At 39.2% G+C, this 17,366-nt stretch overlaps 2 protein-coding genes across 2 annotated transcripts in view; one reads left to right on the plus strand and one right to left on the minus strand.

The window, feature by feature from the left end:
- Positions 1–1,615: 1,615 nt before the first annotated feature.
- LOC124294483 lies at positions 1,616–2,355 on the minus strand. The gene is made up of 2 exons (XM_046739719.1): positions 2,001–2,355; positions 1,616–1,887 (listed from the first exon to the last, which is right to left on the minus strand). Exons 1-2 carry the CDS (start codon positions 2,233–2,235, stop codon positions 1,739–1,741), a joined length of 384 nt encoding a protein of 127 aa, XP_046595675.1. The 5' UTR covers positions 2,236–2,355; the 3' UTR covers positions 1,616–1,738.
- A 10,474-nt stretch (positions 2,356–12,829) lies between these two features.
- Positions 12,830–17,366, plus strand: part of LOC107227320 (matrix metalloproteinase-2) — a 161,183-nt gene continuing 156,646 nt past the window's right edge. Inside the window, exons 1-2 of the mRNA XM_015668429.2 lie at positions 12,830–13,551; positions 17,225–17,334. The gene's annotated coding sequence lies outside the window, so the exon portion shown is untranslated. The remainder of the gene's footprint in view (positions 13,552–17,224; positions 17,335–17,366) is intronic.

Below are 17,366 nucleotides of genomic sequence, written 5' to 3' on the forward strand. Positions count from 1 at the left end.
TCGATCCCGCGCCGCAGCAGCAGCAGCTTATACGTACGTTACGTGCACGTATATTTGGCAACTTCTGTTCAATCGGCGTCCTTCGAAGTAACGGCAATGACCGTTCTCGACTCAACCTTGTCCGCCGATGGGCAATGCCATTGAAATTCCACAGTTTCAAATATTTGTTCGGTTCTAAAATAAACGTACAGAAATAAACGACTCGATGCGATTTCTAACGCCAAGAAGGTGCAGCTGCAGGGTTGACGACCCGTTGATTACCAACTTCCAGCATCCGATCGAACCGTCTTCGCTACGCGCATGCAGCTCAATGTGTTAATCGCTATCCGCAGGTTCGAGCATCGGAAAAAAAAACCGCGGCCGAATGTCGTGGGTTTGCGGAAAACTGCATATACGGTACAAAGTAGCAAATTTTTCACCTTTTACTGCACAACTCTCGAACCGTTGCAAGTAATAGTTTCTTTGGAGCCATTCAAGTATTGGCTAACGCATTTTTTGCAACTTGTTGCATCCCACCCCTAGTGCTAACGATTCGTAAGGTTTGGTTGTTTTGCCCACCACCGTTATTCAACGTTAGCTAACGCTTTCTCAAAAGTTTATCGGCAAATCGATTCGATGCCTGGTAACGGCAGAAATGCCATTTATAGTCACATCCTGATCAATTTATTCCTACTTTACTAAATATTAATTATGGTTTATTACCAATACACATCAAGATGTTCAGTAAAACGAGGATTAATTATTCCTTGAGTATTAAATACATCGTGCATCGTCTTTCTTCTTGAACGCATGCGATAAACGTTATATCTGCTAAGATGTTATTACTTAGCGAATCGTGCATTGTTAACACCTCCTTTTAAGGAAAATTTTTTATCATTCTCAATCGGGCGTCTCGTCGGCTTCGAGCACGCACTTCGAATTTCCTATGTTAGCCGACGTTTGCCTGGAATGCCTAAACTACTATTAGTCCGGGAGTTAACGACAGAAATTTCCGGGTCATTTCCGCAAGCTTCATTTTTTTTGTATGAGTTATGTTTGTAACTTATAATAATAATCTGAACGTCTGCCGGCGCACCCCCGCGACAGGGGGTTACAGGAGGGTTACAATTGCAGCAAAAAATCGACAAAAAAAATTTATAGCCGCATACGCGAAACTGATTTTACGTACCAGTTGAAACATAAGAAGCTTAGAAATTATCGTCTGCCACCTAAATTCCGCAACAAAATTCGTCTGCCACCCACGCAAGTAAGCGCAAAAAAAAATGGTAAAAAAATTTATGCCCGCAAGGATGAAATTGATTGAAATGCTTCTTTTTATATCAGCAAACACAAAAATAATAGTCTGCCAAGCGTATGAAGTTGCGTTCGGCATGCAGCGCGCGAGCACCGCGGCCGAGATCGCGGCTACGACGCTGTATCTTTATCGGCCTGAAAGACGATCATTATTATAAATTTGAAATTATAAAATTGAACGGCTATCATAAAGTTGTTTTTTTTTATGTTATATGTATACAAATGTTTGTTCAGTGAATTAATTTAAAGTCTGGTAGAGACCTTTCAGTTTAAAAAATAAAAATATATTGATTTGATAAAATGCTTTAAGATAAAAATTAGATATTACTGTTTTACAATGACATTCGGAGATAATTATTTATTGATTTTTATTTTATTATGTACAAGAATCTATATTTATTATGTACACGTATAATGATGCCGATCTTGTTTAACAGCCGTAATTTTATAACCATTCATCCATATCACATTGGTCGATAGAATCATCCGTTTCATCCAATATTATATCGGAATCCTCAATATCAGAGTTATTGATTTCAGGATCGTCTTCTTCATCTGACTGACCTTGGTCTTGCTCTGTATTCGTTTCTTTATCTGTAAATATAATAATTTATCAATGGCTATATAATTATTTTTATATAAATTTTTATGTTTTTGTATAATACCTTGATTTTCTTCAGAGTTGATTGCTATATCATCGATAATACCTTGATTTTCTTCAGAGTTGATTGCTATATCATCGATGGATTTCGGCAATTGATCTCCTTCGAACCATTCGAGAACAAGTTTATCTTCTGATTCTTGCCAACCATAATCAGTGGGTAAAAATTCCGTCGGTTGCGGGAGATAAGCATGCCTCCAAAGATGTGCAATATATGCGGTTCGTTTCAATTGCTTTTGCAGCTCAGCTTTACAAGGTGGTAATACTGCAAAAAATTCCATCGACAATTCTTTGCGTTGGTCTGGAAGATTTTGTCGCCCACATTTATTTTATAATTTTTTATAAAAATAGCTACACGAGCTTCATTGACGTCAGCTATCTTTTTTAACCCATACATACGGCATACAAATTCTTCGATAACTGTATAAACTGCTGATAAGTCGCCAGTGTTCAAATCACTGATACTTTCAAAGGCAGCTATGTACCGATCACAGTTCCTTAACATAGTCAATGGGCGATTTTTAGCTTTTCGGTAAAAAAAATGAAGCTTGCGGAAATGGTGCAATGAAATCTGTCGTTAACTCCCGGACTATGGGTTGAATGCGCGATAGATCGCTGATCGGTGCGGCGCGCCGGCGTGATTCAAAGGTGAACCGTGAGATCGGTTCAGAATCTCTTGAAGCAATCGCGGACAAAGGGGCCATTCAAGCATTAGCTAATTCTAAAACAGGGGTAGGCCATTCATAGAAACGTTATCAAATGTTACCCTATACATATAGTCCGGGAGTTAACGACAGATTTCATTGCACCATTTCCGCAAGCTTCATTTTTTTTACCGAAAAGCTAAAAATCGCCCATTTACTATGTTAAGGAACTGTGATAGGTACATAGCTGCCTTTGAAAGTATCAGTGATTTGAACACTGGCGACTTATCAGCAGTTTATACAGTTATCGAATAATTTGTATGCCGTATGTATGGGTTAAAAAAGATAGCTGACGTCAATGAAGCTCGTGTAGCTATTTTTATGAAAAATTATAAAATAAATGAGGGCGACAAAATCTTCCAGACCAACGCAAAGAATTGTCGATGGAATTTTTACCCACTGATTATGGTTGGCAAGAATCAGAAGATAAACTTGGTTTCGAATGGTTCGAAGGAGATCAATTGCCGAAATCCATCGATGATACAGCAATCAACTCTGAAGAAAATCAAGGTATTATACAAAAACATAAAAATTTATATAAAAATAATTATATAGCCATTGATAAATTATTATATTTACAGATAAAGAAACGAATACAGAGCAAGACCAAGGTCAGTCAGATGAAGAAGACGATCCTGAAATCAATAACTCTGATATTGAGGATTCCGATATAATATTGGATGAAACGGATGATTCTATCGACCAATGTGATATGGATGAATGGTTATAAAATTACGGCTGTTAAACAAGATCGGCATCATTATACGTGTACATAATAAATATAGATTCTTGTACATAATAAAATAAAAATCAATAAATAATTATCTCCGAATGTCATTGTAAAACAGTAATATCTAATTTTTATCTTAAAGCATTTTATCAAATCAATATATTTTTATTTTTTAAACTGAAAGGTCTCTACCAGACTTTAAATTAATTCACTGAACAAACATTTGTATACATATAACATAAAAAAAAACAACTTTATGATAGCCGTTCAATTTTATAATTTCAAATTTATAATAATGATCGTCTTTCAGGCCGATAAAGATACAGCGTCGTAGCCGCGATCTCGGCCGCGGTGCTCGCGCGCTGCATGCCGAACGCAACTTCATACGCTTGGCAGACTATTATTTTTGTGTTTGCTGATATAAAAAGAAGCATTTCAATCAATTTCATCCTTGCGGGCATAAATTTTTTTACCATTTTTTTTTGCGCTTACTTGCGTGGGTGGCAGACGAATTTTGTTGCGGAATTTAGGTGGCAGACGATAATTTCTAAGCTTCTTATGTTTCAACTGGTACGTAAAATCAGTTTCGCGTATGCGGCTATAAATTTTTTTTGTCGATTTTTTGCTGCAATTGTAACCCTCCTGTAACCCCCTGTCGCGGGGGTGCGCCGGCAGACGTTCAGATTATTATTATAAGTTACAAACATAACTCATACAAAAAAAATGAAGCTTGCGGAAATGACCCGGAAATTTCTGTCGTTAACTCCCGGACTACCAGGTGTGCGAAAATCAGGTTCTCTTTGTCCAAGTTTGCCGCAAGCCGCGGCTTTGCCTTGCGTCGAATATGCCGCGAACAGCGTCTTGGCGGTTCCTTGTGTATTATTATTATTATTATTATTTTTGTTATTATTGTTACTGTTATTCTGATTATGATCACTATTACGGTTATCACTATTATTTTTACGGAATCGAGCCTTGACTTTGCAGTACACCGCAGGGAGTCGGTGTTTAAATACATCCTTTCAATGTTCGATGAACGCGAGGCAATTGACGGAATATGTAAAGCGAAAGTGGAACAAAATTGAGGGAAAAAAAAAGGCAGAGTGATAAATAGAAATCACACAATTCGTTGAACTAGTTTTTTATCCGTATTCTATTTTATTTCCGTGCCAATCTATTTCTGATTCAAACTTGGCGGGTCGTCGATGCACCATCCTACGTTTATTGGAAGTTTTTTTGACCGGCAGTAGTAGCTGCTCGTATCGGTCAGACAAAAAAGATCGACGAATAACGCTACGTCGAAAGTTCCCGCAAGCTCGGCGTGCGCGGAGTTCGGTCGGTAAGGAGGAGGCGATTTCTTATCTGTCGAGTCGGTGTCGTTGACCGGTCGGTAAGTAGGAAAAAACTGTTTAAATGTTGTTTATTTTTATTAAGCGGGGGAGGGGGACGACGAATCGATCAGCTATTATTGGTTATTGTTTTACGTCAGCTCCACGCAAGAGGCGATGATGAATCGAGGAGTAATTCGTTGCTGCGATACCGGCGAATTGGTTGCACGGTATTAATTTAGGCTAATTGAGAAAAAAGGCGGTTGACCCTAGATACCGCTGTAAGAGTAAGTAATTGCGGTCACCACCCCTCGAAACAATCAGTAACTTCCGGCGCGTCACGACTGATGAACGCAGCGTCTCTGAATCATTTGATACATACTTCCATCCCGGTTCGTTACACGGGCATAATCATACCAGCGGCGCGTAATCGTTCATTCTACTCGACCCGCCTCGGTCCCTAGTCATCGAGTTTTCATTGTGCTCGACGATCCCCCGGGAGATAATATTCTGCGATAAATAAATTACAAGCAAACAACAGTCCGAGTAAAGCGGAGAAAGTCGATCGGGTCCTCCGTGTGTCGGGGAAATTCTGTTCAAAGCATGCTTTCGGAACATATAACGTCATTTTCATTTCTACGCTTGATAAGGTTACAACAAATTGGGTATATTGAATACGGAATGACGAACGCCGACAGTATGCAAGTTGAATCTAATTGGCCTGGTTAAAACTGGACTTCTCGGGATTTAAAATTACATATTAAGAGGACGCTGCTGTTGTGGACAGTTTTTACCGACCGCGTTAAATGTTGCTTATTTTGCAGGCTGTAGAGAAGAGAAAAAAAAAAGATGGGATCATTTTAAGGTACTGAAATCACGGAAAATCTGGTCCTGCGGTTATTGAATTAGTTTTTATATATACTTTTTTTTATAGTTATAGCTTACGCAGTGTCCGATGATAGAAATAGTTGTTGCAATTTTACTCGGTCGGTAAAGATCGACTTTATAGCATCCTCTTTGAACGGATTGAAAAGAAGTGAGAACGTAAGGTTATCATTGAGGTACTAAAAATAGTTTGCGAAAATCTGACTCACTTAATGTGTACGTATATTGTATAAACAGCGAGATACCGTCGCAGGGTAAATGAAAAATACTAACTTTTCTTTCACCAATAAATATAATGCGGTGGTAAAAATGTAAAAGAATTGTAAAATACAAAGATCTGTCTATAGGTATATACACTAAATTGAATGATCAAAAACATGATAGTTTATATTTTATAGAAAAGATAAAATGTACAAAGGAACAGTGTTTTAAAAATTCAAACTGTTTTAGTTAGCCGTGTAATTGATATTCGTTCCAAAGATTCTGTGGACACGTAATTTTGGCTCCGCAAATACTTTTCTACGCGTTGAAATTCACTGAAACAGATTATCGCGTGGAGTTTGAAAAGTGTAGGGGTAAGAAACTAGAAATATCGATTGATAGAAGGGCCAGAATATCGAATTTTCATAGATGCGAAAATTTGATTCATTAAATTTCGAAGTGTGGAAAGATCAGGTATAAAAAATTGTAAGTATAGAAAATTGAAGTACGAAGTGACAAAATGTAGAAATATCAAAACACATAACGACAAAATTGAAAATTTGTATACAATTCTATATGATCGAGATTAATTCTGACGATTCTACAATTCGGAATTCCATGTTCTGACCTTCGTATTCTTTTGCTCCTCCATACTTCGACTGACTTTCAAAACTTTTGAATGTTATAAATTAAGTTTTCCATCCATCACGATATCGTTCTTGGCCATTCTTAACCTGGAATCAGTTCAACATTTCTACTCGACGATCCAATAGCTTGCACGAAAAAATTTTCATTTGTTCGATGTTACAGCGCGTCAATTTTTTCATCATTCTATATTTTCATTCCCTGGAGTTTGAAAATCCGACACTATTAAAACTAGATCCCGAATAAATACCCATTCAATATAACAAAATATGTATACGGATAAATAATACCGGCTTAAAAAATTAAAATATGGTAAATAGAAACTGCATTTTTTTAATGCTTCAAACGTCACGCCTTATACCTTATGCAGAAAATCCAAATAAGGAATGAAAATGATTTGAATAAAAAACGTCCTGTTTAGATATTTTTCCGAACCCTAGTTAGAACCCTGCCATTTTTCTATCCCTCGTTCTTCGACGGTGAAATATTTTGACAAAAACTCGTAATCGCTCATTGAAGAAATCGTTTCTCGTTGCGTGTACGTGTCGACATCGTACGAGTCCCGCCTACGCCCGTCGGTCTGAAGCAGGATGGGCAACGCGTTTGTGTCGGGCGGTATCAGAGGCGAGGCGAAAGACTCTTATCGCGGAGGGAAACGGCTGGTCAATGCACCATGCACCGGCTTATCGAGCATTCGTTCTCGCCATGCGTTTGAATAGCGCCATCATCGACGGCCGCGCCTCTCCGAACGAGTCCGGCCGAACGGAAGAATAAAACGTGGTGGGAGAAGAGAGGTGAACGAGGAAACGCAAAAGCAAAATAAAAAAAAAAACAATCACAAATAAACAACAAACACCGGACAAAAAAGCTCCGGTAGAACGCGCCGATTCAAGCTTTTTCGAATTTCCTACCCGACTTCGATTATAAAGAATCGGTTGGACTCGTCGGCCCGACGGCCGAACTGCTCCTGGGGGAAAACCCCGATGGAAACCCTTGTACAGGACTCCGTTTTTCTCTCCTTCGGGGTTGATTTACGCCCAAATAACGCCCGCCCGAAATCCCAATTCCTGATCCTTTCACCCTTCCGCGTCTTGCTGCGAGCTTCTTCGTGCTTTTCTTAAAGAAGCGCGGATCGCCTTGAATTTTTCATCATTATTGTTGTTATTATTGTTTCCACCGCTGGAGATTATTTAACCAGAGAATATCGAGGTGTACGAGATTCATGACTTTCCTTCTTCGTACTAATTGAATTTTCTCTTTAATTATACATAATATGTTTATACAGGGTGCCAAGATATACACTGTAAAAAGTTTCGTATGAAAATTAGCCTGTGTGGATTTATAAAGAACAATTTTTGAAAGTCAATCCGAAAATTTGAAACCAGATAATGTTACGTGAACAGCGATAGTGTTGAATAGACAGTGAATCATGTTTTGTTATAAGTCCGTGACAGAATATTTTTTTACAGTGTTATTCTATTATCGAATTGTAATATTTGTCAACTACTTAATTGTTCCGATTGAAATATCCGATGATTTTAAATCGACCGATTCGTCAAATGACTTTGGATTCGATCGAATGCTGTGTAATTGTCAAAAGATTTTCGCCTCGATTCGTTTGAGTTTTCGAAATTCTGATTCGGAAGAAAATCTTTCGGCCTTTTGACGTTCACCAAATATTACAGTTCACGTTCAGAGCTGCAAACGAACTTCTCGCTTTTGTGTTTCGCTTATGTGTTCAGTAATATCGTTAACACGTTACATTAGACCAAGTTGCGTAAGTAGGACATACGCTGGCACGTGCATTACACGTATATACGTACATAGGAAACTCGCGTATCTTGGACCAACCCATCCTACAAACACACACTCTGGTTGTATTATACTTTTGTCTAGATTTCCGCAACAGACTTTATCTCCGTATATATGTATACATGTACGCTGAAAAAAATTTCATTTGTCACAGCAACTAGAAATATTCAGTAAAACGGGTATAGTTAAAAAAAACTGTTTGAATATTGTTGGAATTACGAAAAACGAGGTACGCGTAAATATTTTGCGCTATCGTCACTCGCTTTTACTCCACTTTTTCTTGTTATTTGAAAAAGATATCTATACCCAATTTATAAAAATTTTCCCATCAACTGTAACAATCGAATATTTTCTCCATGTTCACGCTTCGTCTTTTTCGGGATATTTTCATCCCCCACTCTTTAATCTCTTGAAAATTCCATCGCTCCAAAGTTCTTACATCCCTCTCTTAGATTAGATTGTAATTTGACATTTTGCTCCGTGGTTAGCGACCTCGTTTTCTTCGTCCTTCAAAATTCTGTTTCCAATTTTGACCACTTCAAAAGAGACGTATCGAGTCAATCGAAACTCGTGAAGATATTTCCTTGCGTACGCATATAATAGATGCGTGTGTCTGACTTATGCGTCATTATACGACCTTTTAACACGCGTGAAGATGAAAAGGTGTATTTTTTCCCCTTCGTACTAACGCGAAAAACTTGAGGGTAGATTCGATAATGTTGAAATTAAAAAATGGATCAATTAACGGTGAAAGGTCGTAAATACTGTCGGTTATGCCCTCTCATCGTGAACTTTATGAAAAATAATCACCTTCACTGACGGCGTAAGGTCTCATGTGCCTTTATACGACCTCACACCCTTACCTTCGATATTATTATGTGAAAAAGTAAAAAACTTGAAACATTCTTCCCGAAATCGACGAATCTTTACGTTTCGAAAGTACTTGAAACGTTGGCGAAAAAAAAAACAAAAAAAAAAATTTGATCGGTACGATCTTGAAATTGATAATTCTTGACGTTTTGAAGGTTTTTGGCGTCGTTTACAAAAAAGAAACGCGTAAAAACCGGCGTTTGTGACCTCATAACACTTACAAATGTGATAAATAAAAATATATTTCGTTGCTGAATGGGCGAATCCGTAAAATATTTAAGGCCCTTTATACCTTTATTAATTTTTTTCGGTTAAATCTAGTGCAGATACGCGTTTAGAGCGCTTTTGCAGTAAATGAAATTCACCTTTTTGGCGAACGCGTTACCTTCTACCATCATACACGCGATATCGTAAACTCCTCGCGTAGTCTGTTTGCAGGACCGATAAATATCGAGGGTGATCCATCGTCGGTTGATCATACGCGCGTATTTGATTAGCAAGGAACGCGCGGTTTGCGCCGATGTCAATGTGCTTCGGTCCCACGCTATCTATCCGCTTCTGTGTACAGCAGGCGTTATATTTACACACGTTAAACAAAATGCCTACAATTTTATACGGAGAGTTGTATGACACGAGCATTCTGCAGAATACCTGCTGATATACGTACTTCGTACAGGATACCTTATACCCGTGTAATGCTGGGCGATGTGCAGCTGGAGTTTAGGACGTCAATTAAAATAATGGCTCGGATTACCGACTCGGAAGTCAGCTAAAACAGGGAGAAGATTATATAATGTGCGGAAAAAGAAAGCAAACGGAATGAGGAAAATGAGAAAAACGGCGTAACTGGAAGAAGAAAAAGAAGAAGAAGAAGAAGAAGAAGAAGAAGAAGAAGAAGAAGAAGAAGAAGAAGAAGAAGAAGAAGAAGAAGAAGAAGTAATCGAGTTGGAATTGGAATTGAAATTGGGATGTTTTCAAATAGGGGATATTTTTTCTGTCTTTACTTTCTTTCCTTTTTTTTATTTACCTACTTTTCTCCTCTTTTCTCTTTGTTTTTCCAACATCTGCAGGCTGTGTTACACACGCAATCGGACGACGAGAGAATAGCAGTCAAGAATTGGCAAAACGACGAGCTTCTCGTTATTCAAATACGAAAAATTCTTCCGTTCATTCAGTTGCTCCGTGGTTCGATATTTCTAGACATTATAAATCGGTGCTCGTTGCGTACGCTCTGTTATAAAATGCATCTTATCCAAGGCGAGTATATTTTACGCGTTTTTTCCACGACTGAAAATGTGAAAGCGATCGAAATTGCTCGAAAATTCGGTTTCAGCGCCCCCGAAAATCCCCGTGTGAAAAATTTCAAGCGAATCGGATCAATTTCTTCATTTTTAGCCCGCCATATTGGATCTGCCATCTCGAATTTTGATATTTTTGAGGTTAGATCTGTTTTTAGCAATCCCAAAAACCCAACATTACCGAGTTCCACTTTTCTAGTCCCCATAACCTTCCCTCAATGATATTTGTTCTGTAAAAATAGACATTCTCAACACTTTGTTTATTTAAAGCGCCGACTATATTCGCGGAACCATCGTAATACATCTTAAAACATCAACAATGACATTTTAGAACTTTAATCATGCAACAAAAAAGAAATGACAGCGATGTCTAAAAAATTGAATGTAAGTTTCGAATAACCGATTAAAAAAAAGGTGTCTCATATTTGTGAGACACTGTGCCGCGAAGAGTTGAAAGTGGTCCTTTCCGCACTGCGCGCATGCGCTGTCGCGTAAAAAATGACATTACGCAATCCTAACCTCAGTTTCGTTCTTGGTGAAAAATCGCGCGACATGCTCTTGTTGTATAAAGAATCATGCGCAACAATAAGGTGGCGACGTTCTTTTCGCCTCGCGTATTTGCAATATTCGTTCTTCGACTTCACCTGCGACTCAAATCACAAACTTACGCCCGGCCCGAAAAGACCGAGTTTCCATTCTCCTTACACAATATACTATGTTTTTTCCCCTCTCTTCCTTATCGTCGACGTTGACTCATCGATGATCTCAGAGTGCATTAAATCTGTCGAGCTGCGCGATACATTGACGCTCATACGCGGAGCGTTATATGATCCGAAAGCACCAACGGGATCAAAGTATAATCTGGGAAGTGAAAAATTTACGTCTCGACGCGGCTCGTGGACTCTCCGAAAAACAAGGGGGGAAAAAATCCTCGTAAAAACCCGGGCCTCCGGCTCGACTGTAGCTCTAGAAAAGATATCGGCCCGTTTATTTAGAGAGCCGTTGCAGCAGAGTCGTGAGGTCTTTGATTCATCGTCGCTGGTACGGCGAAGTCGATTGAATCCGATCTTCCATGATTAGGTCCGCACTCGCTGCAGGCAGATTGTCTGATCGGATCGAGAGCAACGAGGTTGCACAAGGAAATTTTCAGGGATGAATTCTCCCTGTTTGACGTACGTGAAATTACTATCGATCAAGCTTTGATCGCAAAGTCTGATGGAAAGGCTCTGAGGAGTGTAAAGCGAAACTTGGCGAGGTGTGAGAAATTGGAAAATGACGAACTCTCGAGGCTGAATATTATTTCACGGACTTGTATTCCATTGTCATCGAAAATTGTCCAGTTTTCGTTTGAGAATTACAGAAGTTTAATGAATTATCGAGCAAAGGTTTAGCTAAATTTTTTGAGTCATGCAACGTTCTCTGCGTAACGATTATCCAAAGCGTTTGAAGAATCACAAGATTATTTTGAATTCGGTTAAATAGGCGATCGAAATTAGCTGACGGATGAATAAATAGCGCTCTGCTTTTCTCACTACTCGACTAATTGTAAGTTTCTTCGTATAATGTAAACATAAATCATTCGAAATGGATTTTCGATAACATTGTACATGGTGTGACTTTCCCAACAAAGCGTTATAAGTTTATCGTTCGTAACCTGTGACATTCCGATACGCACTTAACGTTGATTTGATTCTTTGTTTTTTCGTCAACTGCAAACAGCGAAAGAAATCGTTGTCAGACTCTGTTTGTAGGAAATTCGTCCGCGAATGAAATCAGCTTGCGGTTTATGAAAATTGAGAAAACTTGTACGTTTATATTCGGCAATTTTAACACACCAACAGTTGGCATTAAAGAGATAGAAAAATAGTTTTCGATGTTAACTTATCGCAAAGTATGTAATATTTTATTTAATCCCAATTCCAGAGTTTTGTATCGCTAGTTTGTTGTCAAGTTTCCGCACCAAGCCACGAACAGGGAACATCGATTACCTCTGTAGGGTTTACTTGATGATTCTGTAAATGTTATGTAAATCGTTTTCGTTTGATAAATAAATAAACGAATAGATTCCACATTGTCGATGCGATTTCCGACTATTCTACATTCCAGCCTTTCCGTACCTTGACCTCCGCATTTTCAAATTCCATAAATCAAGCTCTCGCTTCGTTGAAAATTCGACATCGCGGCTCTTCTATTTTTTGATCATTCTATATTCGCAATCCTCCCACCCTCCCGTCCGTGATCCCAAAAAGCGCGTCCCGGTCCGGGCGGGTCGCCGCTTGATTCATCGTCCTAGGATAGGCCAGGGGGTCTAAAGTGCGAGGGAGAGTGCGAGGAGATATTCCGCCGGAGAGAAAGGAAAGGGAAGACGCCGAACGGCAGTCGCTCGGCACGCGGCGTTCCGAACGCACGTAGCTTTCGACGCCGTGCTCGACGTAATAAAGCCGGGTGAATATCGTCGGATCCAACGGCCGAGTCGTCGCGGTTGCCGCCGCTTTGCGAAACAACCGAGCGAAAATAAAAGCCGAGCGTGAGCGCGTGCGCGAGGAATCGCTATTAGGCGGGACTAGCGTTCGATATTTGAATTTGAATTTCGCGCGCTTTAATATCACAGGCTAAAAACAGCGGAGGATCGGCACGTGACCGTCGATTTTCGCCAAACTGATACACGGTACGCGAGTTGCGTAACTGGACGCGAAAGGACGGATGGGTTTACAGAAACACAACCGATGTTGGAGGGCGGATTAACGAACGGCGGGAATGCGGCTGAGGAATTATGACGGGGATTCGAAAACGACCGCGAGAGAAATCCGAGCATCGGTCCGAGTGATCGAAGGGAGAGGAGATAAAGACGTGGAAGTAGAAGAAGAAGAAGAAAGAGAAGAGGAGACCAGCGAGGAGGAAACGCCGCCGGAAACTCCGAGGCTTTGTTCGACGCGCCGCGACTCCGTAAACACTCGTCGCTTCGTCGACGGACGATTCGAGAGCCACTGTTGTTGCTCCTGTTTGTGGCGTTGGTCTTGCTGCTGCAGTTGTCGCGAGAACCAGATGCTACGCACGCCCACCGACGAGCCATCCTCCGCGGGGATCGCGATCTATTCCGAGAGAGAAGAACAACGGCATGCAGGTACTCGTGACGACGTTGCCTTTCGGCCGACTCGACGCCGAACCTTCGACCCTTCGACCCTTCGACCCTTCGACCCTCCCGCATCCGGCGAACGCTATTTTGACTGCGCCTCTTCTCGATACGCTCAAATCAACTTCGAAGCAATCGATCGTGTACTCGGGTTTTGTTCGTTTTTCGTTTCTTCTGCTTTTCAATGTCGTTCGTAACAACTTTGAAAAACACTTGACACGGCTGTCGTTGTTGCAATTTGGGTTTTTCAATTTTCACGTTTTGTTCGCACGTTTTAAATTTCGTTCCCGCTATTCGATTCGGAATATTCTGTCTTTGAAAAAGATTTGACATAACTGTCGTTGTTATGATTCGGTTTTTAATTTTTGATTTTTCGTTTCGATTGTCCTAAATCTCATTCCTGACATCAAATTATTACCCGTCACTGTGAAAAACACGATCTATTTTAATAAAAAATTTAAATTAGTGCCAATTTTTACCGGACATGCAAAATTTCGCACTAGTGTGCAAATCTGATGAATAATAGATCAACAATACGTATCGATAAGTGTGTGATCGAAGGGTCAAGTTTTTCTTCTCCTTGCGTTACGATGCCAAAAAAGAAAAATCTAACAGTATAGATCAAAATTTGGGACAACTGTAAAAAACCGTTAGAACAATATCACTTATTAACATCTATCTTTATCCACTCTGGAGATAAATTCCTGTGAAATTCTTTCAAGTCAATTTTCGAACCTCTCTACGCTGCAAATAACATAAACCAAAAAGACACGAGACACGGATTAGCAACGCCAAAGCTTAATTATTTCCAACTTTCTAATGCCGAATACTCTTTTCTCAAATTGTTTACACGTTAATTTTTGCGTTATTTGAATTCGCTCGAATTCATTTCAATACATTCGGGGTCTTCGTTGTTGCTTCGAATATTAACATTGTTGGATATTTTTTGAACGGAGTTTCCTCCGTTTGTAATTTCTGAATCGGACTGTACGACCCATTCATCCTTAATCGGCTCTGTTACCGTACACGTATAGATATAAGTACAATATAAATGGCTTTCATTCGATATAGTTCCTGATTGAATCGGACATTTTTTCATGCGTGTCCTTCCAGATGAAAAGAGTGGTCCTAATTTTTCGAACAGTATTTCAGCGAAGCGTTTTCAATCGATTAATTGTCAAAGCAACGCGAAAATTTCGACGTCGGAAGAATATTAGATTCTTCAATTTTTTCCTGTCGAAAAAAAAATACGTAACGATATTCTCCATCGGAAATTTGAATTTTTCAAACCTGCGCGTGCCGAACGCAAAATCTAGATCGTATCTAGAATACGGGTCACGCTCTAAAAAATTCACGTCAAGTTTTCCATGCTGAATTTGAAAATATCAAAAATTTTGAATTTGAAAACATGTAAAAATTGACTTTTTTCCGAGATCAATAGCGAAAATACCAGACTTGTTACTAAATATTGTGGGTTTCTCTCGTACACCGTTTCAATCGCTATAAAATCATGTCATTCGATTAATTCTCAACCTGAGCAAATTCATTTGGTAATTATTACAAGTAATGATATATGCAACATGTGTAATTCCACTTTAAAAGCACCTTATTTATTTCTACTAGGTATTGAATTAATTTTCAGTGCACACGGATATTTCGTGCATCATTTATATTCAAACACCGGTCAATAAGAATCCGGCAATTTTTCGCGCCATGGTCGTAGCTTGAAAAAAAGAGACGAAATCCCGACAAAAATTGTAAACTAGCAGAGAAATCTGACTCGGGAATGTTTCAAGGAGGGAGGGGGGGGGGGGGGGGGACGGCTTGACACTCGGTTTTTATGCGTCAGGAATCAATTTGTCCAAGTAACAAGAGTTCGGCTCTTAATTTCTGCAGTAACGTGGTTACACCCCGGCAGAAGCAGAAGCAGAATCGTGCAGAGGAGAAAAGCTAGCCGAGAGATAAACGGGCGGCGTGTTTCTTTAACGACCGTTCTGAAGTATAGTTGAAACTTCCCTAATCTCGAGGCTCTCGGGTTTGACTAATCTGCCCTTTTTTTTTTTCTCTTCTATCTCTGTTTTTTCTTCGTTTTTTTTCTCCGTGCATTCGTCTGTTTGTTTATCTCCTTTATCCCTCTCTCTCTCTCTCTCTCTCTCTCTCTCTCTCTCTCTCTCTCTCTCTCTCTCTCTCTCTCTCTCTCTCTCTCTCTTGGTTTTTATTCACTCTTTCTCGTTTTCCGTGTTTTTTTTTTTTTTTTTTTAACCTGCTCACACCGCCATGCCAGTATTTTATTTATTTTTTTTAATTTTCCACGGTTATTACATCGCCAAGGAAAAACGGCGGACCAACGTGAAAATCAATCTCTCCTTTCTGAATCCGGCTTCCAGTTTCGCGAAACAAAGTGTTGGGAACAAAAACGTTGGGAACAAAGCTTCGGAAAGTTTCGATGATGACGCGATTGGGTTGAATTCAATTAAAACACCCTCGACACCCCTTGACTCGTGTTACAATATATAGAATATACGGGTATACGGGGAAAAATTGACGAGTTCACGAATTTCAAAACTAACGAAATTAATTTTATTAACGTTATTTTATACCTACGTGATTGATTGAGATATCGAATCGTTCGAGAAATTATTTTATTTTATACCGTTTTTATTATCGTATTTTTTTTTTTTCTCAGGTGATCAGTAGAGCATTTTTATTCGTACCTAATCGAAAACACAAAATGCGCAAGCTATGCTATTCGATTAATTTTATATCTCCCCGATATGTACAAATTTTTGAACAATCGTCGAGATTATTTTATACCTTTTTTTCAATTCATCGAAAATCACAGTTTTCAACATTTTTTTTCTATGCGTAACGGCAGAAAGACGGTTTCAAATTTTTTTTAGGAGCAAATGCAGGAGGTTTCGGTAGAAAATGTTCGTAAAATAACCGATTGTTATTTATTATACGTGGGAACTGAACTCGGTGCGTTTATCGCTGAAAAAAAATATTTATTTACCATTAACAATCCTATTATGTTTGTACACGGTGAAATAAATGTTTTGTTATTGCAATCAAATTTTAGTCGAGTCAAATGTGACTTGTCAACTATTAACAAATTTTTATCGTTCATAATTTGTCGCGAATAATATTTGCTACGAACATAAGTTTGTTAACGGTAAATATAATTTTTTCTCGGCGAACGCGGCCATCAAATAATGATCGACATTCGTAACCGCCACGTCTCAATCTACTCACTCAATCCGCGTTAGAAAATAATTCCGCAGCGTTTATTCCTAATACGGTAAATAAAAATGACTAATCGTCACGGTACGCAAGAGGTATACTTGTTCAGAATACAACGTGGAAAGTCCTTTACACTTCACTGTTATTATCCAAAGACAATCTTCGTTGACGATGAGAGAGAGAGAGAGAGAGAGGAAGAGAGAGAGAGAGAGAGGGAGAAGCCCAAGAAGCGAGTGAATTGAAAATTATAATTGCAATAATACGTGAGATATTTTTTTTCACAAGCAGATTTGCGCGCAGCGAATTCTTCCATCCCGTCTTATCTTGTCCCCGGTATCTTTTACATCGTAATTTTCTTACGAATCTCTCTCCTTTTTTTTTTTTTTTTTATCTCTTACCACTTTTTTTTCTCCTTACTTTACAGCGGGACATCTCACGCCGAGACCGCATCGAGAACCGTGAACGTCGGTCAGTTGGAACTGTGTCGTCGACGAGGTGACGACAACCCGTGGGTGTGGTGGTTCCGGATTTCTTGTAAAATAAATTTATCAACCTAAGAGTGTAAT

This window comes from Neodiprion lecontei, chromosome 5 (assembly GCF_021901455.1).
Source record: "Neodiprion lecontei isolate iyNeoLeco1 chromosome 5, iyNeoLeco1.1, whole genome shotgun sequence".
NCBI lineage: Eukaryota > Metazoa > Arthropoda > Insecta > Hymenoptera > Diprionidae > Neodiprion > Neodiprion lecontei.

Coding starts and splice junctions, on each gene's coding strand:
- LOC124294483 (XM_046739719.1), bottom strand. CDS start 2,235: ATGGAATTTTTTGCAGTATTACCACCTTGTAAAGCTGAGCTGCAAAAG. Junction 1,888..2,000: donor CAACTCTGAAGAAAATCAAG/GTATTATCGATG, acceptor TTATATTTACAG/ATAAAGAAACGAATACAGAG.